The sequence below is a fragment of the Molossus molossus genome, unplaced genomic scaffold, assembly GCF_014108415.1.
Source record: "Molossus molossus isolate mMolMol1 unplaced genomic scaffold, mMolMol1.p scaffold_m16_p_3, whole genome shotgun sequence".
NCBI classification, from domain to species: domain Eukaryota; kingdom Metazoa; phylum Chordata; class Mammalia; order Chiroptera; family Molossidae; genus Molossus; species Molossus molossus.
This window is the reverse complement of record NW_023425366.1, coordinates 99,874,221-99,899,246: the sequence shown is the minus strand read 5'-3', so window position 1 is coordinate 99,899,246 and position 25,026 is coordinate 99,874,221. Positions and strand designations below refer to the sequence as shown.

Genomic DNA, 25,026 nt, shown 5'->3' with positions numbered 1-25,026 from the left:
TTATCTGAAATTTGAGTCAACCCTCTCCCAAACACATACTCTAAAGTCACAAATGTCTAGTGATAACATTATTAGGTTATCTTTTGGATTTTATAATAAATAACTAAATTATAAGAAAACTACCAAGAAAAATGCACAGGTTGGCTTAAGTGAAATACACCTGAAAAGTCCTTAGATTTATCTGTTCACTTCTCTCCCATGTTAAGTCTTTTACTGCAAACAGCAGGTCTACTTGGATATATGCCATATATTTCTACAAACTAGATGTGTAAAACATTTTCCCCCAAGTAGAACTGAAGGCCCAAGAGTTACAGTGCTGCGTTATTTCAGTTACTTGGACCAACCAAACATTTAAATACATTAGAGCCCCCGGTTCACTAACACGTTCTGGTTTAGATCCCAAATAATGTACAGGAATTTCCCCCAAACTCACCTTTGAATTTGTCTGTATCTTTGTCTCTGACTAGCCGTACACTCCTTATGCTGAGATCCTTAAAGATAGCATCTATGTCGCCCTGAACCGTATTAAAAGGTAGATTTCCTACATAAGCTGTGTAGGGGGGCTCTGTGGGCAGCTCCTTCTGGCTGCGGGAACCATGGCCACCAGCAGTGCCGCGGGACCTAGGAGGGGAAACAGACAGGATTCAAGTCTGCCCATATGTTCCTGTTCTACATCAGGAACAATAAAAATGCCTTCCAGTTAGCTACACCACCCAGGTGAAACGCTCCACTCTATACAATAACATCACCTGGAAATTATGAGTATTCCAAATATTTTTTTATGAAAAAGGTGCCTATTTTTTAGTGACAGAAATGTCCACAGAATCACAGAATCTATGTACACATACGTTTCTATGGAAAATCAAATTAACATTTGCTCCTATGGTTCTCTTGTATTCACTTAGAAATCAGCACCTGTAAAATGTTTATCTCCTAAAACCTAAGTAAATGCCTTCCCTCACATCCCATAATACTAATACATACATAAACAGACTGTCTAGTCATTGCGTTGTACTCAGGAGGGGTTAATGAAGCTGCTGAAATTTAACACATCCACAATTCAATTGTTTCTTGCTATTTAGTTATAGCTAAATAACACTAATAAAAATTTTAGATTTTGTGCAGCAAAATCTACATACATACTATTCTCCACTTCCCATGCATTACTTCACTGGGTCCTCAAATATGTGGTGCATATTACTTATCCATTTAAATGTCAATGCCATTTCCTCAGATGTAACAAGAGTAGTCTACTTGTCCTTGGTTACAGAGCTAAAAATTGGCAAAGGCAGGACCTTGACTGTGCCTCATCACTGACAATTTGCAGAGGTATCAGTGTAAATCCCAGCTCTGCCACTTACTAAGCATTTACCTTCTCTAAGCATTTATTTATTTGTGAAATTGGGCTAATACTAATAAAGACCTTCCGTTATTGAGAAGTAACAAATGGAAGATACTTCAAACACTGCCTAACACACAGAATCTATGTATAGAGTAACAAGTACCATTATCACTGCCACCTACAACCTGAGGTTAAAAATGTTTTACAGCCCTAGCTGGTTGGGCTCAGTGGTTAGAGTGTCTGCTTGTGGACCAAAGGGTCTTGGGTTAGATTCCCAGTCAAGGGCACATACCTGGGTTGCAGGTTTAATCCCTGGCCCTGGTCAGGGTTGTGCAGAAGTCAACCAATGTATGTGTCTCTCTCACATCAATGTTTCTCTCCTTCTCTTCCTCCCTTTTTTTTCTATCTAGAAAAAAAAAGTTGTACAGATAATATAAAAATAAGTGGCACCACCCTGGCCGGTTTGGCTCAGTGGTAAGAGTATCTGTCCGCGGTCCAGAGAGACCTGGGTTTGGTTCCCGCTAAGGGCGTGTACCTCGGTTGCAGTTTGTCCCTGGCCCTGGTTGGTCATGCGGGTGGCAGTCACTCGATGTGTCCCTTTCACGTCGATGTTTGTTTCTCTCTCTCTCTATCTGAACAAAAAATGGAAAAATGTCCTCGGGTGAGGATTAAAAAAAAAAAAAAGAGCTGTTTAAAAATAAGTGGGACCATTATACATTTGTCCAAACCCATACAATGTAAGACACTAAGTGAACCTCAATGTAACTGGACATTGGGTGATAATGACGTTATGAATGTAGACATTCATTGATTGTTACAAATGTACTACTACTCTGCAGGCTGTTCATGCGCAAGAGCAGGGTGCATATAGGAACTGTGTAAGTTCTGTTCAATTTTGCCATAAACCCAAAACTGCTCTAAAGGTAGTCTATTAAAATGAATGAATGAATGGGAAGGGTAGCTCTTCTTTACATCAGTAAGAATTTCAGCTAATAAATGTAGAAAGAATCACATAATTAGAAAAATCACTACTCTGCAACATAGTAACTAATTCAGGCCATGCTCATCAATGGATGCCAAAACCACTGATAAACTGGTTTTTGATGAACAAGATAGTCACATGATCTCAAATTATCACCCTACAGATGACCAATCTCAATGGGGAAAAAGTTCCTTCTCAAATGGAAAAATCTGGCCACCACCACCTTAACCAGGTAACTGAACTTAGTACCACTAATAATAATAAAACAAGCTTACATTATATGCCTTCTATATTTGTGTGGAGTCTTCAAATACGTCAGTCAAGAAAGACAAAAAAGGCAGGGGACTAATGAAATATGACAACCAATGCTACATGTGATCTTTGGATCCTGATATGAACAGCTATACAAGAAAAGGCAGATGGAGAAATTTGAATATGGAATGCATAATTACTGTATCAATGTTAAATTTCTTACAAGTGACAACTGCCTTGTTCTCAAGATACTTAAGGTATTCAAGGGCGATGTGTTGACAGCCAACATTTTTTTCAAAGGGTTCAGCATAAAGAATATGTGAGCATGTATGTATATATAAAGCAAATGCAAAACTTGTTAATAATCTATTAGAGTCCACTTGTCATACCTTCAATTTTACTGTAGATTTGAAAAATTTTCTAAATAAAATGTTTGCATACACAGGAGGAAACAAACAGGGAGGTATTGTTTCTTTTAAAAGAAATATTTAAAACAAATGAGTCTCCTCACAACAATCAAAGATCTGCTCAAAATAATCCTTTATGCAGGGGAAAGATGAATACTAGTCTTGGAAAGCAATCTGATTTCCATACACACACACATACATATATATATATAAATAAATAAGTTTTTTATTGATTTCATAGAGGAAGGGAGACAGAGAGAGAGAAACATCGACTGGCTACCTCCTACACGCCTCCCACTGGGGAATCAAGCCTGCAACCTGGGCATGTGCCCTGACTGGGAATTGAACCGGGGACTTCTGGTGCGTGGGTTGATGCGCAATCCCTAAGCCACACAGGCTGGGCCTGATTTCTATATACTGCTAAAGTATCGTGAAAGAAATCCCACATCTTCCTTGAGATAATTTCCAGGTAAATATTTGGTAACAAATACCATTTAAAAAAAATTTAATTTATTGAGAGAAAAGAAAAGAGAAACATCCATTTGTTGTTCCACTTATTTATACATTCACCAGTTGCTTCTTGTATGTGCCCTGACTGGGGAGCAAACCCGAAACCTTGGTGTATGGGGATAACGTTCTATAATCAACTGAGCTACCCAGCCAGGACTAAGTATTATTTAATTTTTTTTTTTTAAATCATCCTCACCCGAGGACATTTTTCCACTTTTTGTTCAGGTAGAGTGGGAGGGAGAGAGAGGAAGAGAGAGAGAAACATCGATGTGAAAGGGACACATCGAGTGGTCGCCACCCGCACAACCAACCAGGGCCGGGGACAAACCGCAACTGAGGTGCACGCCCTTAGCGGGAACAGAACCCGGGTCTCTCTGGACCGCAGGCCGATGCTCCAACCGCTGAGCCAAACCGGCCAGGGCACTAAATATTATTTTAAAAAATATTTTTTTTTCTTTATTGATTTAGAGAGAGCTTAAGAGAGAGGTGGAGAGAGAAACATGGATGAGAACATCGATTGGCTGCCTCCTGCACGCCCCCCACTGGGGACTGGGCCCACAACCTGTGCCCTGACCGGGAATTGAACTGGTGACCTCTTGGTGCACAGGTTGACACTCAACCACTGAGCCACACTGGCCACATTTTTCTGAAGCAGAAGAACCAAGCCATGATGTAATTCTTAGATGACTAAAAATTTTAAATTTAATAATAACTTAGAATTCTGCTAGTTCCCAACAGGAACTATTATTCTGCATTCTGTTCTAAGAACACCAGAAATATGAGTTTATAAGGGCATTGCATTCCACTTCCCCTTCTTCAAAGTTTAGCAAATGTTACTGATTTTGCATTTTTAACACTGTTGATAGCATACAAAACAAATGTTATCTCGCCCTGGCCGGTTTGGCTCAGCGGTTAGAGTGTCGGTCTGTGGTCCAGAGAGACTCAGGTTCAATTCCTGCTAAGGGCACATACCTCGGTTGCAGTTTGTCCCCGGTCCTGGTTGGGTCATGTGGGTGGCAGCCACTCAATGTGTCCCTTACACATCGATGTTTCTCTCTCTCACTCCCCCTCCCTCCCTCCCACTCTATCTGAACAAAAAATGAAAAAAATGTGCTCGGGTAAGGATAAAAAAAACCAACACAAATGTTATCTCAATAACCATAAGCCTATAATATTATTTTTTTTAATCCTCACCCGGGGATATTTTTCCATTTTTTGTTCAGATAGAGTGGGAGGGAAGAGGGGGGGAGGGAGAGAGAGAGAGAGAGAGAAACACTGATGTGAAAGGGACACATCGAGTGGCTGCCTCCTGCACACACGACCCAACCAGGGCCGGGGAAAACTGCAAACGAGGTATGTGCTCTTAGTGGGAACCGAACCCAGGTCTCTCTGGACTGCAGGCCCTCTGATAGCTGAGCCAAACCAGCCAGGGCAGCCTAAATTATTTTCAATAAGATACTTTGGAACTGGATACTGAATACATAAGACACAGTATAAACATATAGAAAAATGTCAAAATTGAGTATGAAAAATAATAAACACTTTAAATTCATTTATGCAACATTTTTAAAAATGTTTTTATTGATTTTTGTTTTAGAGAGAGAGAGGAAGGGAGAGAGAGAAACATCAATAGGCTGCCTCCTGTATGGCCCCTACTGAGGATCAAGCCCACATGTGCCCTAACTGGGAATTGAACTGGGACCTCCCAGTCCATGGGATGCCGCTCAATTCCCTGAGCCACACTGGCTAGACATTTTCATGTAGCTCACAACTGAATAGCACCTATAAACCACAAGTAATTATATATAGTTACATGTGTGTGTTTGTGTGTATATATGTACATATACAGTAAATTCTCACTTATCATAGATAGATTCTGCGACTTTAAGCAATAAAACACATAACAAACCCTGGCCAGATAGTTCAGCTGACTGGAGCATCATCCCCAAACACCAAGGTTGTGAGTCTGATCCCTGTCAGCAGCAGCCAATGAATAACATAAATAAGTGGAACAAATTGATGTTTCTATCTTTCTTAAAAAAACAAAAACATAAGAAACAATATTAAAAATATACATATAGCCCTGGCTGGTTTGGCTCAGCAGTTAGAGCTTTGGCCCACGGACCAATGACTCTCAGGTTCGATTCCAGTCGAGGGCCCGTACCTTGGTTGCAGTTCTTTCCTGGCCCTAGTCCACTCATGCAGGAGGCAGCCAGTCGATATATCTCTCTCACATCAATGTTTCTCTCTCTCTCTCCCTCCCTTCCTCCTTCCCACTCTATCTGATGATAAATGGAAAAATGCCCTTGAGTGCCATAGGCTAATTAATATAAACCAAGAGTTAAGTTCCTACAGCATCACATCAATGTTATTTTAATTTGTTATTTTTATTGTTGAAAGTATTACATCTGTCCCCCTTTTTCCCCATTGTGCCCTCCTTCGTCCTCCCATCTTCCTCCTGCTATTAAGAAACCACATTGCCCTGGCTAGTTAGGCTAGTGGTTAGAGCGTCAGCCTGTGGACCAAAGGATCTCAGGTTCAATTCCTGGTCAAGGGCACATATCTGATTTGCAGGTTTGATCCTTGGCCCTGGTGGAGGTCATGAGGGAGGCAACCAATCCAATCGATGTGTCTTTTTCACATTGTTTCTCTCTCCCTCCCTTCTACTCTATCTAGAAATCAATGAAAAGATATCCTCGGGTGAAGATTAAAAAAAAACAAATTGTGCCCTGACTGGTTTGGCTCAGTGATGAAGCGTTGGCCCATGAACCAATGAATCTTGGGTTTGATTCCAGCCAAAGGCACATACCTCAGTTGTGGTTCATTCCGGGTCAGGGTCACGTGGGAGGCAACCAGGAGATGTGTCCCTCTCACATCAATGTTTCTCTCTCCCCCTCCCACTCTATCTGAAGATAAATAGAAAAATATACTTGGGTCAGGATTAAAAAAAACACACACAAAAAAACCCCATGCAGAACAAAATGACATTATTTGAGAAGCTGCTGTATGTGGAAAAAGCAAAAAGCTACAATGATTTCTTTAAAATTTAAGGTGAAGAGGGGGATACAGAGCCCTGGCCGGTTTAGCTCAGTGGTTAGAGCGTCGGCCTGCAGACCAGAGAGTCGGGGTTCAGTTCCCGCTAAGGGCATGTACCTCGGTTGTGGTTTGTCCCTGCCTCAGTTAGGGTCGTGAGGGTCTCTCTCTCTCTCACATTGATGTTTCTCTCCCCTCCACCCTGCTCTATCTGAAGATGAATGCAAAAATGTCCTTGGGTGAGGATTAAATAAAAAAAAAAAAAAAAAAAAAAGAGGAGGATACAGAGATAATAAATTCAACATGTATATTTAAAATTTCAGAAAAATAGAAGGTTTGCTAAAAGGGCAAATTAAATGCTTACATGAGAATTTATGGAGGGTGCTCCATGTAGAACAGAAAAGATAGGGTCAGATGACCTCTGATCGAGTATAGGGAGCCAGGAGAGCTTTGATAAACTGTTGCTACCTAGATGAATGGTAATAAGATGATGGGGACGCTAGTAAAAATGTAGTAGGATATGAAGCCAACTTTGGGAAGATAGAAGAATCCCATTTTAGGGAAGCAGTACTTTAAGATCTAGAGATGTGGCAACAGCTTAATTAACCCAAGTCCAACAACTTGCTCATTTCACCTTAGCCTCACAAAACCACCAGTGGCTTAATACTCTAGACCAATGATTTTCAACAGCTGTGCAGCAGGAGGCATACTGGTGTGTTGCAAGAATTTGTAAAACATGCAATACCTAAATATTTAGTCGGGGCACACAAATGACAACAGCCAACACAACAATAGCTGTCCAGTATGAATGAATAAAAGTTGAACGTATTTTTTGGGTCATATCTGCAAAAAATGTATTTTTTTGGTATGCCGCAGAATTTTAGTAATTAGTTTATGCGTGCCATGAGATAAAAATGTTGAAAAATCACTGCTCTGACACTTTCAAGAATTACTGAAGCAGTACTAAATATTGCCCTATACTTATCTGACACAGTCAGTTCTATCGGACTTAAATATTCTTAGCTTTTCAATGGACAGTTCACTGAAGACACTACAGGGGAGTGGGACTGGGGCCATCTAGGTAGATTTCAATTTATTTCATCTAACATTTATAGAATGTCTACAGTGTGCCCACAACTTGAGAAATCCAAGAGTACATATGCATATAATTAAATACACATTTTATTATAAACCAAATAAAAAATCAAATGTTGCCTGGCTGGTGTGGTTCAGTGGTTGAGCGTTGACCCATGTACCAGGTTATGGGCCAAAGGCCCAGTGAGGGGCCTGCAGGAGGTGGCTAATTGATGTTCTCTCATCGATGTTTCTATCTCTCTCTCCTTCTCCCTCTAAAATCAATAATGAAAAATAAAAATCAAATATCAGAATATTCTTTGAATTAAAATTCCTGATACCTTTGACACTATTTCAAATTTAGAGGGGACTACTACCTAAACAAATAAGTTGTATTACATAAAAGCACTTTCTGAAATAACACAGAGAGAAGACTCATTTGAGACCTTAGCTTGGTGTAGGATCTCTTCCAAATCACCTCTCTACCTCAAGTTTCCATGTCTGGTATATTTCAAATCTTTATTTTATAATAAAGTTTAAAACTGACCATAAAAATACTTCATAAATACTGATGACTTTAAAAAAATTTAATAATGACTTCTGGTGAAGATGGTGGTGTAGGTAACCGTGGTAACTGGCCTCTTCCCACAACCACATCAAAATTACAACTAGCCCTGGCAGGTTTGGCTCAGCGGTTAGAGCGTCGGCCTGTGGTCCAGAGAGACCCGGGTTTGGTTCCCACTAAGGGCATGTACCTCAGTTGCAGTTTGTCCCCGGCCCTGGTAGTTGTGCGGGTGGCAACCACTATGTGTCCCTTTCACATCAATGTTTCTCTCTCTCTCCCTCCCTCCCACTCTATCTGAACAAAAAAATGGAAAAATGTCCTCGGGTGAGGATAAAAAAAAGAAAAATTACAACTAAACTACAGAACAACCATCATTCAGAACCTCCTGAAATTGAGCTGATTAGAAGTTCTACAACTATGGAATTACAGAAGCAGCCTCATCAAGATTGGTAGAAGGGTGGAGGCGTGGATGGGCTGGTCCCACACTCGCATGTGGCAGATAAAAATCAGGAGGATACTTCGGCTGCGAAGGTCCTCCCTGAGGAGTAAGGGGTTCCCAGCTTGGGGTTCCAGTGCCAGGAAGAGAAGTCCCCATAAATTCTAGCTGCAAACACCATCAGGAACTGAGGCTGAGGAGGCTGAGGCTGCTGAAGCCCCAGGCAGCTCCTCTTTAAGGGCCCGCAGATGGACTTACTTGGACTCAAACCCTCCATGATCCAGCATTGGGGAGGCAGTTTGAAAGGCACCAGAGACATACAGTGAAGAACTGAGTTATTTGGCATTGGGGTGAGGGCTGGAGAGGCAGGCTTTTGTGCTGGCATGTTTATAACCCCATAACTGATGATTGGTAAATTACTGTGCTGCTCCATAATTGATGATTGGGAAAGTCATTGTATGCCCTCTAGCTGAACCTGTTTAGTCAAAATAACCTCAGTAAATTCGAATACTCCCTGAACCAAGAAATTGTTGGGAGCCGGCTACGTGTCTGACAGTCCACAGACTGGAGGTCTTGAGTCAGAAACTTGACCTTCCCCACAATCTCAAGGAATCGGGCTTGCACTGTGTCTGTGCAGCTGGGGGCTAAGTGTGACCCAATGTACCTTGAAATACCTGGGTGTTCCTGTTATCTGTAAGGCAAACTAATTCTATACAGCATTGCTGTGGCCCTGGACATTGTATCAAGAAGATCCTATTTTCTGTAAGGTATAAAAGTCACATGTAATAAAAGCACATGGGGGCTGATTCCGAAGACTCTGTCACAGGGGTGTTTGGAATCAGACGCCGGCCAGCTTATTTGGACTTTAATTCTCCAGTGGTCTTTCTTTGACTCTGTCACGCCACAACAGTTTCTCCCAGACAGACAAGCATGCTGGCAGAGGCGGTTGTTCCTTTGGTGAGCCCTTCCCCAGGGCAGCAGAAGGCCACCATATCTGGGACTCCAGCAACCAATGGACACAGACAATAGTGTGGGGAAGGCTGGAGGGGGGTGGGATTGGAAAGAAGGATGTCAATAGAGAAAAAAAGGGGGGACATCTGTAATACATTCAACAATAAAGTTTTAAAAATTTAATTATAATTCTGAAGTGTTATAGGAAGAGTAAACCTGCTCAAGGCTATACTATTCATGCAGAAGCAGGTGGACTAGCAGCAGGGGATAGGAAACAGGTAACAGATAATACAGGTGGCAGGCCCCCCCTCCCCACTCAGAATAGACACCTGAAGGTCTGTGCTGCAAACTCCCAGGCTATACCATCCCACCACTTAGCAATGATCCTCCCTGCTCATTACTGCTTCTTATGGTCCCTTGGGGACAGTACATTGATTTTTAAAACAATATATGAGTTTTATGGTAATAAATTATATCCTCAGTATTAGGAAATCCAACTTTCAACACTAAGTATGATCAAAATCCTTTCCAGACAAATCACTTTTCTTCACTCAGATCAACTAAATATATGAATGTCCAAGACGTATACAGGATAGTGGGCACAAACCTACTACTCAGTTTCTGCCCTCAGGTTGCTGATAATTCAACTGAAGAGACCAGGCATCTAGGAAGAAGAAATCCCATTCCAAACAAAGGACTGAAGAAAATTCAGGAGACAGCCATAAGAGCAGTCTCTGCAGAGTGGAACATTAGGAACTTGGACTCCACATAGTAGATAGGGAGAACACTGAACTCTTAACCAGATGATGTGTGTATAAGCATAGATATGTAGGACCGAACGGAGGCTAAAGGGTGACCACAAGAAAAAATATAAAGATTAGAAATTATTAGGGCTGGGATTAGATGCAGTAAGTAGATGAAGGAGAAAATTAAGTGTTCAAGATTTATTTCCAAATTACAAAAGTTAATGAAAAATGAAGGACACATAACTAAGTTATCTGGGGGAAAAATTTTTTTTTTAAATCCTCACCCAAGGGTATTTTCCTATTGATTTTTCCATAGAGTGAAAGGGAGGGAGAGAGAAAAGAGAGAAACATTGATGTGGAAGAGACACATCAACTGGTTGCCTCCCCAACCAGGGCTGGGGATAGAACCTGTAACCCAGGTATGTGTCCTTCACCAGGAATTAATCTTGCAACCCTTTGGTCCACAGGCTGACACTCTAACCACTGAGCAAAACCAAACCAGCCAGGGCTGAAAATAATTTCTTACAAAGATTTCTAGGTGCATTAGAAACTATACACAATGTACACACTGTTGTTGTCAATATTAAAACTTCGAGATCGATACCGAGATACCAAGAAGTATTAACTTCTCTCGTTGGTACGTGGATCATTAGGCGATCTAGGTGGTAACGGAATATTTCATTAGGGCTGATGAACAACCCTAGTCTTTCAGGTGCCATCCAGAAACACTAGAACATATAATTTGGCATGTGGCACTATGCTAGATCCTACATAACAATCACAGTTAAGACTGCCTTTGTAAGAGTAAAATACAAGCCAACAACAGCAAGAACCCACTGCGCATGCTTAAAAGAAAAAAGAAAAGTAATGGTCAAAATGTGTAATCTAGTTTCCAGATAATCATAAAAAAAGGTTAAGCTCTCAAAAGCCAAGCCCTTATTTCATTTACACCACTTTACATAAGATATACCAGTTATAATCGTTGAACCAATGTTGACCCATTAACTACAGTTTAGTCTATTCAGATTGCCTTAGTTTTTACCTAGAGTCCCCTACCCCCCAACCCCCCATTCCAGGATCCCATCCAAGATGCCACACTAATTGTAGTTGTAGGGTTTTTAAAAACTAGCCCAATGCAACTTGGATTAAGGCACTTTATTTCCAAGTAAATCTTCCTCTATAATGCATTTTCCAAGGTCTTCAATCAGCATTCAAAATTAAATCCCTGCCTTGGCCAGTTTTGCTCAGTGGTTAGAGTATCAGCCCATGGACCAGAGAGACCCGGATTCAGTTCCCACTAAGGGCACGTACTTCGGTTGCAGTTTGACCCGGGCCCGGGTTGGGATCATATGGGTGGCAACCAGTCGATGTGTCTCTCTCTCTTCCTCCCTCTCTCCCTCCCATTCTATGGGAAGATAAATGCAAAAGTGTCCTTGGGTGAGGATAAAAAAAAAAAAATTAAATCCCTTTATCTCGATAACTGTCATTTACTACAGAATGTACAGGGAAGCCTCTGAAAGTTTCTGGTAAACACTGGCGGCGGGGGTGGTGTGGGGGGGGGTTGAGGGAATCTATGCTGAATTATTCCATGTGCTCTATTTCAAGGAGCTCTTTTCTGCTGTGAAAAATTATTTATTAATTTTTTTAAAAGCCTCACCCCTGCCCTGGCCGGTTTGGCTCAGCGGTTACAGAGTCCGCCTGCGGTCCGGAGAGACCCGGGTTCGGTTCCCGCTAAGGGCATGTACCTCACTCAGTTGCAGTTTGTCCCCGGCCCTGGTTGGTCGTGCGGGTGGCAGCCACTCGATGTGTCCCTTTCACATCGATGTTTCCCTCTCTCTCTCTCTCTCTCTCCCTCTCTCCCCCTCCTACTCTGTCTGTACAAAAAATGGAAAAATGTCCTCGGATGAGGATTAAAAAAAAAAAAAAAAAAAAGCCTCACCCAAAGATATTTCCCCACTGATTTTCTAAATAGAGTGGGAGGGAGGGAGAGAGACAAACATGGATTGATTGCCTCCCCTGGGGAGTGGGGATCAAACCTGCAACCCAGGTACGTGCCGTTGACCAGTAATCAAACCCTCGACCCTTTTGCTCCCTTTTGTCCGCAGGCTGTTGCTCTAACCACTGAGCTTACGCCAAACCCAAACCGGCCAGAGTGAGATCTTAATAATTCAATCACATCTGTAAGATAAGAAAAAGGCCTAGCAGGGAAATGCAAAGTAGTTCTAAAACAGGAATTCTGTCTTGTACACTGCTTTATCTCCCAAACTATTATATTATCTAATACTTACCAGGGTGGAAACAATGAAGTTACAGGACTAAGCAACTACTTCAGCATTGCAAAAAAAAAAAAAAAAAAAATTAAATACAACAGAGGGTTCCATGTATTTAGATGACATCTCCAGTTAGGTACTTAAGTATTTTTTAAAAATATGGCTGTGACCAACACCAAGAAATACATTTTACATTTAGACTTAACACATGCATACATATTAACTATAAAAATAAAAACTTGCCTAACAGCACTAACTCAGTAAAATATACACTATTCTCTATTTTATTTCATCTTTAAAAATGCTTGTCAGGACCCACTAAATTAATATCACCATCGACCAATAGGACACAATAGACAGTTTGTAAGCCTTGTTGTAGATGAATAATGAACATATGGGGGACATCTGGTTAACATAGTGTTTTAGAACATTTTCTTACTAGGAAAAAGGCATTTATCATAACATACTAAAGTGTTGGATTCCCAGACATTAATAAAAGCAAATAAATAGGTTATTAATTTAATAACTTCATGTGGGTGAAAGGTTACTCAATCCAAAAGTCCCAGATTTTACAGAGGAAATAAAATCTTAACTCAGATCTATTTATTGGTCCTCAGAGAATACTGCCACACAAAAAAAGTTTGTCTTAAAACTGGTGGAAACTATTCCTACAGATTAGTTCTGAACCTTACAGGCCAAAAGTTCTTTTTTTAAAAAAAATTAGAATGCTTATTATTTGATTTGACATTCCACAAACCAGCTCCAATTAATTTTAAATGAAACTTCACATTTTCATTCAATGTTGGCTTATATATGATGCACAAATAATTTACAACTAGACAATTTACTTTAAAATTTTCAATTATTTAGATAACTACAAAATGTCACAGAAAGACCATCATTTAAAATCTGGAGTTCAAGTGATTCTCAGCCTTTTGACTAAGAATAAGTGTAGTATCTGCTCTTATCGGTTTAAAACCTATAGTTCATTTTTTCCTTTAAAGAGAAGTTTTAATTTTTTTGTTTTAGAGAGGAAGAGAGCAAGAGATAGAAACATCAATCAGTTGCCTCCTGCATGCTCGCTACTGGGGATCGAGCCAGCTACCCTAAGTTAGTTGTATTAAAACACATATATATGAAAAAGAATACTTAAGTCCTGTCTGGTTTGGCTCAGTGTTTAGAGCATCAGCCCACAGAATAACAGGTTTGATTCCCAGTCAAGGGCACGTACCCAGGTTGCAGGTTCAATCCCCTGCTCTGGTCGGGTTTGTGGCAACCAATCAACGTGTCTCTCTCTCTCTCCCGAAAATCAATGAAAAAAAATCATATCCTCGGGTGAGGACTAAAAAAAAACGGAAAAGAATACTTAATAATTTGATATATGCCAACATCAAATTTATCTTAATTTACACCTACCTCACACAGAATTAGAAGAATTACATGTATTACAAGTACCTGGGAAAAAAAGCTATACATGCCCCCTCTTTACACACAAATAGCCAAAAAAGGGAGAAAAGCCTATCGATTAATATACTTAGAAGGCAGAATGACCAAATGCAACGTATAAACCCTGTCTGGTCCTGACTTAAATCAGCTGCACATCAAAATATATGAACTAATCAGAGAAATCTAAATATTTACTGGGCTATTGCTACATTACAGTTTCAGATGTGAAACTGTAGACTTATTTTTTAAAGTGTTTACTTTTGAAACTCATACTGAAGTACTTCTAGATGAAATGACACTAAGTTATGCTTTAAAATAATCCAGAAGTATGTGGGAGAAGGGTGAAAAGAGGTATAGATGAAATAAGAGTGGCCATTTTTTAAAAAGTGGGTAATGGATACATAAAGTGGGTCATTATACTAGATTCTGTTTTTGTTTGTGTTTTAAGTGTTCTATAATCAAGTATTTGTGCAGATTCAAACGAGCCAACTATATGAAGTGATATTTTAGACAACAGAAAAAACAATGAACATGAACTGGGTAACAGAAAAACTGCTAGTTAAAAAATTTCTCAATTAGATACACATATTCAAGTATTTCAAGGGTTTTAAGATAGAATGATAGGATGGCTGGGATTGGTTTTAAAATATTCCATCCTTTCCCCACAATGGAGAAGATAAAATGAAACAGGAATAGCAAAAATGTTTATGAAGTTAAATCCGAGAAATGGAGAGTAGGTTAGCTTAATGGGTAGTTTCTGTTTGGGATGATGCACAAGTTCTGGAAATAGAGTGGTAATGGTTACACATCATTGTGATCACTGTGAACATTAATGACACTGAACTGTACACTTAAGTGGTAAATTTCACGTTATACATAAAACCACAAACACAAAAGAGAAACTGGGTAAGGGCAACATGAGGGTCTCTACTTCTGTTTATGTATGAAAATGTTCAGATTAATTTTTAAGTGTTAGGTAAAATGAGCAACTGGTAAATTCCAAACCAATCTAGACCAAATTGAGGTTCCTCCATTAAGATTACCTCAAGTAGCAATTCTTTCTATCTTCAGTCTCTGAAGAGTACTAAAAATGTACTTCCTTTGGTTCCAGCTCTGATCTCCAGAGCTATACCTTTCTTCTACTTAAGAGTGCCGTAGGCTTACTAGCTGTGGTAACCCTGTTAAGTTTTCCCTTTTCAGAGACCTACACTGATGTTACAATTGGCCTTAGCACGAATAAAGAAGGGGGTACCACACTGAATTATTACTCATGTTTCACTTGCAGTATTTAAAGAAAAAAAAAAAAGCCAGCTTCAATAAAGCAGCAAAAATTATTATTTTTTATTTATTGATTTTTAGAGAGAGAGGAAGGGAGAGGGAGAGACAGAAACATCGATGAGAAAGAGCATCGACTGGCCGCCTCCTGCATGCTCCCCACTGGGGATCAGGCCCACAACCTGGGATGTGCCCTGACTAGGAATCGAACCAGTGACCTCTTGGTGCATGGGTCTATGCTTAACCACTGAGCACATTGAATGGGCAAGCAGTAAAAATTATTTATTAAACTGTGAGCCATTTTTTAATATCTCATGTTATGAAATGGGGACAAAGCACTTCTGCTGCTTACAGTAGAAGCACAATGGTTATCTCCAGAAAAAGTACTCACATAAGCGAGTTACAAGCTGAACTAGCTATTCGTTTCATAAAACATAATTTTTACCTGAAAGAACTGAAAAACTGGTTATGCAGATTTTGGTATTTGGCAGACATTTTCTTGAAAATGAAGTAAGCCTGTTACTTTAAGGAAAACAACTGTAAGAGTACCTATTGCCAAAGATAAAATAAAGGCTTTCAAGCAAGAACAGAATTTTAGCAAACTTGTATTCATCAACATAAGCTTGATAGACTCTCAATACCTGAAATTTTCCAGATGAAACCGATAGAGATAGTAATGGAAACTGACACTTGTTGGGTTTTGGTATAGCAGCAAATAAGAATATCCACAATTGTCCGGCCAGTGTGGCTCAGCGGATTGAGCGTCATCCCATGTCCCATGGACCGAGAGGTCCTGGTTTGATTCCCAGTCAGGGCGCACACCCAGGTTGTGGGCTCGATCCCCAGTAGGGGGTATGCAGAAAGCAGCCGACCCATTTTTCTCTCTCACATGGATATTTCTCTCTCCCTTCCTCTAAAAAAATCAATAAAAACATATTTTTAAAAACCCACAATAACCTGAAAAGGCTATTAAAATACTCCTTTTTAAAAATATTTTTTTCTTTATTGATTTTAGAGAAGGAAGGAGATAGAAACATCAATGAGAGAGAACATCAAATGGCTGCCTCCTGCCTGTCCCCCACTGAGGATATGGCCCATAACTTGGGCATGTGTCCCGACAGGGAATCAAACAGGGACCTCTCAGTCCATGGGATGACACTTAATCCACTGAGCAACACTGGCTGGACTACTCCCTTTTCCAACTTCTTATCTGTGTTAAGGCTGCAGAATGTATATATCTTTGTTCATATACCTATGTCAATCAAAACCTTTCTCAGAAGAAAGAATAAGAAACCAACTGTCTTCTATAAAGCCAGATATTCAAAAGGCTCTAAAAACGCAACTGATGCCCTGGCCGGTTTGGCTCAGCGGTTAGAGTGTCGGTCTGCGGTCCAGAGAGACCCTGGTTCAGTTCCCGCTAAGGGCATGTACCTCGGTTGTAGTTTGTTCCTGGCCCTGATTGGGTCCTGCGGAAGGCAGTCACTTGATGTGTCCCTTTCACATCGATGTTTCTCTCTCTCTCTCTCCCCTTCCTACTCTATCTGAACAAAACATGGAAATAAGTTCTTGTGTGAGGATTAAAAAAAAAGAAAAAAAAAAAGACGATTTTAATGAAAAGGTTGAGAGGCAGAGTAGGCTCTCTGACCCAACTCTCCTTCCGTTTCTTTTGTTTTGTTTTGTTTTTTTTTATCCTCACCCGAGGACATTTTTCGATATTTTGTTCAGATAGAGTGAGAGGGAGAGAGAGAGAGAGAAACATCGACGTGAAAGCGACACATCGAGTGGCTGCCACCCACACAACCCAACCAGGGCTGGGACAAACTGCAACCAAGGTACGCGCCCCTAGCGGGAACCGAACCCGGGTCTCTCCGGACCGCAGGCCGACGCTCTAACCGCTGAGCCAAACCGGCCAGGGCTCCTTCCGTTTCTTAAGGGAAGATGGAAACTGGAAGATGAAATCTGATCTTGGACTGACAACCCCCAAAACATTCTTTTTTGGATGTTCTAAGCTTCTGGGAAGACTGAATTATAAGAATTATAGAATACTAGGATTAATTTCAAACAGAAATATAAAAGTAAAAAATACACTAAGAAAGTTCTTAGAAATCTCAGAGGCATTTATATTAAACATTCCAAGCACAGATTCTGTAACAAACCAGTAATTTCAAAGAATGAATTACTGCCCTGGACTGTTTTACTCAGCAGTTAGAGCATTGGCTCGAGGACCAAAGGGTCTTGGGTTCAATTTCTGGTCAAGGGCACGTACTTGGGTTGCAGGTTTGATCCCTGGCCCCAGAAGGGGTCATGTGAGAGGCAACCAATAGATGTCTCTCTCACATCGATGTTTCTCTCTCTCCTCCCCCTCTTTCACTGTATCTGAAAATCAATAAAAAATACCGAGGATTAACAAAAAGACTGAATTCCTTAATACTCATTTATAATAGTTATGGTACCCAAGATGAACAAATTTCTTACTTGAATTTACACATACAGCCAGTGGAATGTAAAAACTCATTCCAGTTAAATCAACAGAACTTTCCCCACTCTATTAACCACAAAGGATATATCTTAAGAATTAAAAAATTATAAATCAAGAGCTACCAATTATTAAACATTTTTTAATGTACTAGATACTGTGCCCTGCACTTTAGATATATCTCATTTGATATTCCCAACAGCCCTATAGAAGAGTTTCTACCTTACATGTGGGGAAAATAAGGCTCAGAGAGGTAAAGGAAGTTGTTCCAGATTATGGCTGAGCTTACACTCAAGCTCTGGTCTGCTTGATTCTGAGTCTAGGGCTGTTGCCTGAACTGTCTCTCAGAAACCTCTTGGTAAAACCAAGTATTTGTGGTAACACTCTTCATAGAGGATGATTTGAAATGGAATCAAGCACTGGGAGACTGGGGAGTGGAGAGAAGGATAACAATAAACCCAAACAACTTGCCATTTGATAGGTAAACAGAATTTTAAAATCAACTTTTCTTTTTTAAAAATGTTTTTATTGATTTTTGTTTTGTTAATCCTCACCTGAAGATATTTTTCCATCAATTTTTAAATAAGAGTGGAAGGGAGGGAGAGGTAGAGGGAAACATCTATGTGAGAAAGAGACATCAATTGGCTGCCTCCTACTGGGGATCACGCCTGAACCAGAGACTCTTCTGTCTGCGGGCTGATGCTCTAACTGATAAACCAAACTGGCTAGAGCTTTATTGATTTTTTTGAGAGAGAGAAACATTGATTTGCTGCTTCCTGCATACCCCCGACCAGGAATCGAGCCTGCAATCTGGGCATGTGCCCTGACTGGAATCACTTGAATGGCAGTTGGAATGACTTGAATAACACAAGTGATCAAAAGTAAAATTCTCTTGCCCTGGTCAGTGTGGTTCAGTGGTTAGAGCATCAGGCTGCGGAACAAAGGGTTGCAGGTTTGCTCTCCAGCCCTGGTTGGTGTGTGCATGTGGGAGGCAACCAATTGATGTGTCTCTCTCACACTGATGTTTTTCTTTCTCCCTCTTTCTCTTTGCCCCCAAAATCAATGGAAAAAATATCCTTGGGCCCTGGCCAGTTTGGCTCAGTGGTAGTGCGTTGACTTGTGGACCAATGAGTCTCAGGTTTGATTCCGGCCAAGGGCACATATCTCTGTTGAGGTTCGTCCCCAGCCCTGGTTGGGGTCATGCAGGAGGCAACCAATCGATGTGTCCCTTTCACATCAATGTTTCTCTCTTTCTCCCTCCCACTCTATCTGAAGATAAATAGGAAAATAGCATCAGGTGAGGATGAACAACAAAACAAAACAAATCCTTGGATGAGGATTAACAACAACAAAAAAGTAAAATTATCTTAAGATGCTAATTTTTAAATATCAAAAGACAAATGAAAATGTTAGCCATTTGCCCAGATGTACTCCAAAAACTGGTATGAGCCCTGGCCAGTTTGGCTCAGCGGTTAGAGCGTCGGCCTGCGGTCCGGAGAGACCCGGGTTCGGTTCCCGCTAAGGGCACGTGCTTCGGTTGCAGTTTGTCCCCAGCCCTGGTTGGTCGTGCGGGTGGCAGCCACTTGATGTGTCCCTTCACATAGATGTTTCTCTCTCTCTCTCCATTCCTCTCTCTCCCTCCCACTCTATCTGAACAAAAAATGGAAAAATATCCCCGGGTGAGGATTTAAAAAAAAAAAAAAACTGGTATGAAAGAACAGTAGCTAGCATTCTATATTACCTAAGCTTTTTTTTTTTAATCCTCACCCGGGGACATTTTCCCACATTTTGTTCAGATAGGAGTGGGAGGGAAAGAGAGAGAGAAATATAGACGTGAAAGGGGCACATCAAGTGGCTGCCACCCGCACGACCCATCCAGGGCTGGGGACGAACCCAGGGCTCTCTGGACCACAGGCTGATGCTCTAACCGCTGAACCAAACTGGCCAGGGCTAAGCTTCTTACTAAAAAGTCCCTTTACCATTAAGCACCTTCTACATACAACCTTGCAATTTTCCATTTGACTTTATATTCATGTAAAAGTACATAGAAAACATTGCTCAGATTTTTAAAAACCTGTTGGTAAATTTGTGTCTTCATTTAGATAGTGTCTGGAGTGAGTCTGGAAACTTCACAGAGGACCAGACTTGTAGTGTTGTAGTCTGTGCCAAAGCTTTCCTTTTCTAGAGTCAGTGTTTTTTTTTTTTTTTTTAATTCTCACCCGAGGATATTTTTCCATTTATCTTTGGATAGAGTGGGAGGGAAAGAGAGGGCCGGGATGAACTGCAACTGAGGTACATGCCCTTGGCCAGAATTGAACCCGAGACTCATTGGTCCGTGGGCTGGTGCTCTTCCACTGAGCCAAACTGGCCAGGACAGGACGAGTCAGTGTAATTTTTTTTCTGGTACGTGCTCCTAGCGGGAACCGAACCTGGGACTCTGGTCCGCAGGCCGATGCTTCAACCACTGAGCCAGACCGGCCAAGGCGAGTCAATGTAATTTTAATTTCACCAATATTAATTTAATTTTACCTGTTATTGGGATCTCTTGAAATTTAGCAAGATGGTAGGATAGTTGACCAGATAATCTTTAACAATAATTTTAATTATTTGGAGTATGTTCACACCAACAAATGTTTCGGTGCTGTTGCTTATGTTCAGATACAATGCTGACGAATTATGGAAGATTATACCACCTATGGAAAGCCAGTCTTATATTGCTTTGTTTGGTACTTTTGTAAGGCACCTTCCCTCTAGTCTAAAATACCTTAGCTAGATATGATACCTCAATTCTAAACCACTTGGGTCACAGGTAAAAAGAATGCAAGTTTGAAATGTACAGTCACAATCTAAAAACTTGGCTTTTATAATTACACAGTCTCCATAAGTTTTGGTGTTTTTTTTTGTTTTTTTTTTTATCCTCACCTGAGGACATTTTTGCATTGATCTTCAGATAGAGTGGGAGGGAGAGAGGGAGAAGAGAGAGAGAGAAACATCAGTGTGAGAGACACATCGACTGGTTGCCACCTACACGACCCCAACCAGGGCTGGGGACGAACCTCAACAGAGATATGTGCCCTTGGCCGGAATCAAACCTGAGACTCATTGGTCCACAAGTCAACGCACTACCACTGAGCCAAACTGGCCAGGGCCCAAGGATATTTTTTCCATTGATTTTGGGGGCAAAGAGAAAGAGGGAGAAAGAAAAACATCAGTGTGAAAGAGACACATCAATCGGTTGCCTCCCACATGCACACACCAACCAGGGCTGGAGAGCAAACCTGCAACCCTTTGTTCCGCAGCCTGATGCTCTAACCACTGGACCACACTGACCAGGGCAAGAGAATTTTACTTTTGATCACTTGTGTTATTCAAGTCATTCCAAATGCCAAAACTGACATCCACTAAAACTTGAACACGTCAAGTCACCAAAAAAGATGACAAATTAGTTAAAAGGAATAATTAAAAAAAAAAAAAAAGAAAATCCCCAGCCTCAGTATGACTTACTGTAGTCCCCAACCAATTGAAACTCCTTGGATCTGCCTCATATTGAACTACTCTGTTTAAGACTAGTTTCCCCACCCTGGTTGGTATGGCTCAGTTGGTTAAACATCACCCCCAAGCACAGAAAGGTTTGCCGGTTCAGTTCCCTGTCAGGGCACATACCCAGATTGTGGGTTTAGGGTGTATGAGGCAGGCAGCTGATCAATGTTTCTCTTTCACATTGTTTCTCTCTTTCCCTCTCTCCCTTTCTTTCTAAAAATCAATTAACAATATATTTAAAAAATAAACGAACAAAAAAGAGTCATTTCCCTGGGCATTTCTAAATGAAAGTAGAAAAAAAAAAAAACCCTAGTTATTAAATTTCAAGTACAAATCTGATGTCTAGATACCTACCCTAAAGGCAACAATTTCACATGTCATCCAACATCTACTTCTTTTTTATTAGCAAATAAAATATTCTTTGAAATAACAGGTGGCTCCACTTCCATGTTATAGTGTAATGAATGATATTGGGTACACTCCCAAACCCAAACAAGCCTCTGTTTGAGCCATTCCCAAACCAAGGCATTAAAAGATCATTCTACACAAACAAAGATCCTTTTGGGATTGAAACCCAGGAGACTGGACACCTCAGTAGGTACTATTGTGCTATTATCCTGGGAAAATAATCCTTTCTGTAAAAGCACACAAAGGCCAAGTGTGTCCTTGACAAACAGGAAGATGTTTATAGCCTATCTTCTTAAATTCTGTATGAGGTAACCTGTATTTAAAAAAAAAAAAAAAAGCCAGGGCGGGTTCCTGGAAGTAAACGCCACGAGCTTTTTGTTCACTAGTCAAGGATGTTTCTTTTAAACAAGGCGCCTCAAAAATATATGATCTATATATGGCCAGAATCAGAACGAAGCTAAATACGATTCCTCCTTTAGGTCAGAACGAGAAACCATGCAGAAATAAAATTCTCTGCCAGCAAGCACGTAGCACCTGTCAATAATAAAAATGCTCTGATGTATTTGTTTTGGTTGGTCTCCCCGCTCCCGACGTGAATCGGACCATTCCCTGGCTGCAGCAGCCAAATCCTGCCTCACAAGTAAGGGGAAGGGGCTCGTCCGCCTCTCGGCCTCCCGACCTTACCCAGTTGGCTGGCCTCATGGCGAAGGGGGTCAGGGCGCCTGCAGCGCAGGCAAACGACAGGAGGGCCGAGGCGGGGACCGGGACCCGAGCGGGGTAGGTCGCGGCCCGGATCCCGTGCTGCAGCAGAGCCCCGTGCTGGCTCTGCCGTACTGGGGGATGGGGTTGGAAGCGGCAGCTCGACTTTCCGGACGCTCTGTGCCGCTACAGCTTGGCCTTGCGACCAAGGAAGGGGGAAGACGACACGTCGTCGTTGGCAGGGCCAGGGATCCGCCCTGCGAGCAAGACCCCGGGAGCCTAACCGCCCCCTCCCCGAGCGCGCCATTTCCAGGCCCCAGCCCTCCAGGCGTCTCTCCCAGGCCTCCGCCGGCCCAGCCGGGACCCTACCACTCGCTGCCCAAGGGACCCCGACTCCGCTCGCCCCTCACACCCGGCCGGAGTCCGCGCACGGCCACCTCACCCTCTGCCACCGCCAAAGCTGCTGTAGGCCCGATCGTCGTAGGTATCGAAGTCCGCCATTTGCCGTCTCTGCTCCGAAAGGAACCAGGGTGAGCGAAGAAGGACCCCGCAATATAACTCCCCCCGCCCTGCCGCCGGGGCTGTCCGAAGCGCCGCCTGATCGCAAATCGCATGCACGCACGCGCGCGCGCGCGCACGTACGCCGCGCCGCGCCCAGATTGGGCCGACGGGGCGCTTTAGCCCCGGCGCGGTCTGCGGTGCACGTGTTCCTCCGGCGTGTTTTTCCGGTGCCTGGCCTCGCACCCTGACCCATTGTGTGCTAGCTCCGCAGCTTCACCTGCAGCCGCCTCCTGCCCCCGCCCCGCCCCGCCCGTGGTGCGAGGCTTGCCCTCCCTTGGGAACCTCCGGTGGCTCGGTCCGTGCGCCTTTTGATGGCCACCCTCCCGGCTGGCCTTGGACCCGGTGCCAGGCCCTCAGTGCTTTCTGCTTTTCGTACTCCAGAACTGGGGGGAACCCGGAATCCTGCTCAGGTTGGCCCCACCACGACACCCTCTTCCCGGCCAAGGGCTCCGGGCTAACACCAAAGGGTCACTTCCTCCAGGTTGGAGACCCCAGAGCTGGGCACTCGCTGAGAATGCACAGGGGCGAAGGGCCTTGAAGGCGTGAGACTGGGGTCAGGATCCGAGCTTGTGAGGCGATGGGAATGCAGATCTGAATCGCCTTACAGGATCTACTTGAGGCGTGGGTTTTGGGGTCGAGGTAGGGGTGGGGAATGAGATTAGAGTGTAGGTTGCCATTGAATTAACAAAAGAATCTGTCCATCTCGCTTTTGCTGAAGTCGCTGCTCTGGAAAATAATTCAATCCTGACGTGAATTCCATCTAGCAATAACAAATAGTGGATAGCAATGAGAATTACACTGGTTAATGCTCAGGTTTGTAATTGAGATTGTGGTAATATTGGATACTTGAAAATGGGCACAATTTGAAAGAACCTCAGAATTCTTGCATATACCCAGTAAATATAAAAAATGTATGCTAAGTAGGTATAAAAGTATAAAAATACTTTTAAATTTAAACATTTTTCAGCTATTTTATTCCAGTACTGGGATTGACAGAACAGCTATGAACTCATTTGTCTGTTTTTCTTTCCAAGTAATAAGACCACTTTACTATTAGATAGACCCAAAGTAACCTGGGTTCTGCTTCTTAACTAGCTGTGTGACCTCAAGAAAGTTATGTCTTTAATGTCTCAATTTTATCATCTATATCACCTACCTCCTCAGTATTATAAAGAATAAATGAGAAAAATTTTGTAAAATTCCTGGTCCACAATAATCTATATTGAGCACCTACATACTATATGTCTGGCAGAATTATGGATGTTTTGCATATATCATTTCCAAATCTCTTATGTAAGTTATAGCTGTGAAATGCCCAAGGAAAGACCTGCTCAAAGTCACACAGCTTTGAATTTAGCACATGGCCCAGAGAAGAATCAATGGTTTCTTCTCTCCTTGCACAGTTTAAATTTGGACCTCCCCCTCCATATCTCTTTCTAATAACTCCTTTACTTTTAAACTGTACTTAAATGCATTTGACTAAATGATAACCTTAATATTTATTATTGAATGGTCTTATTTTTTTTTCTTTATTGCTTTTCAGAGAGAGAGGAAGGGAGAGGGGGAGATAGATAGAAACATCCATGAGAGAGAATACCGACTGGCCGCCTCCTGCATGCCCTGACTGGGGACTGGGCCCACAACCTGGGTATGTGTCCTGACCAGGAATCATACCAGCGACCTTTTGATGCATGGGTCAATGCCACACCAGCTGGGCTAAAGTGTGTGTGTGTGTGTGTATTTTTTTATCCTCACCTGAGGACATTTTTCCATTTTTTGTTCAGGTAGAGTGGGAGGGGGGGAGAGAGAGAGAGAGAAACATCGACGTGAAAGGGACACATCGAGTGGCTGCCACCTGCACAACCCAACCAGGGCTGGGGACAAACTGCAACCGAGGTACATGCCCTTAGCAGGAACTGAACCCGGGTCTCTGAACCGCGGGCCGGTGCTCTAACTGCTGAACCAAACTGGCTAGAGCTGGTCTTATATTTTTTTATTTCAAAGAGTTCCTGGCCAAAGTCACCTCCAGGTGAGATCCTGGAGGACAGGAACC

The 25,026-nt window shown here is 42.0% G+C and overlaps 1 protein-coding gene and 1 non-coding gene across 3 annotated transcripts in view; one reads left to right on the top strand and one right to left on the bottom strand.

The window, feature by feature from the left end:
• The window catches only part of EIF4H (eukaryotic translation initiation factor 4H), a 30,730-nt gene extending 7,714 nt beyond the window's left edge, over positions 1 to 23,016 (bottom strand). Inside the window, exons 1-2 of one of the 2 annotated variants that reach the window (XM_036280101.1) lie at positions 22,855 to 23,016; positions 434 to 621 (exon numbers count right to left, since the gene is read on the bottom strand). In XM_036280101.1, coding sequence (XP_036135994.1) covers positions 434 to 621; positions 22,855 to 22,913 — 247 coding nt within the window. In that variant the 5' untranslated portion in view covers positions 22,914 to 23,016. The remainder of the gene's footprint in view (positions 1 to 433; positions 622 to 22,854) is intronic. The other variant, XM_036280100.1, reaches the window with a different exon arrangement.
• LOC118642916 lies at positions 13,488 to 13,678 on the top strand. Its single transcript, XR_004961827.1, has one exon. It is a non-coding gene; the product is annotated as a U2 spliceosomal RNA (small nuclear RNA).
• Positions 23,017 to 25,026: the final 2,010 nt, after the last annotated feature.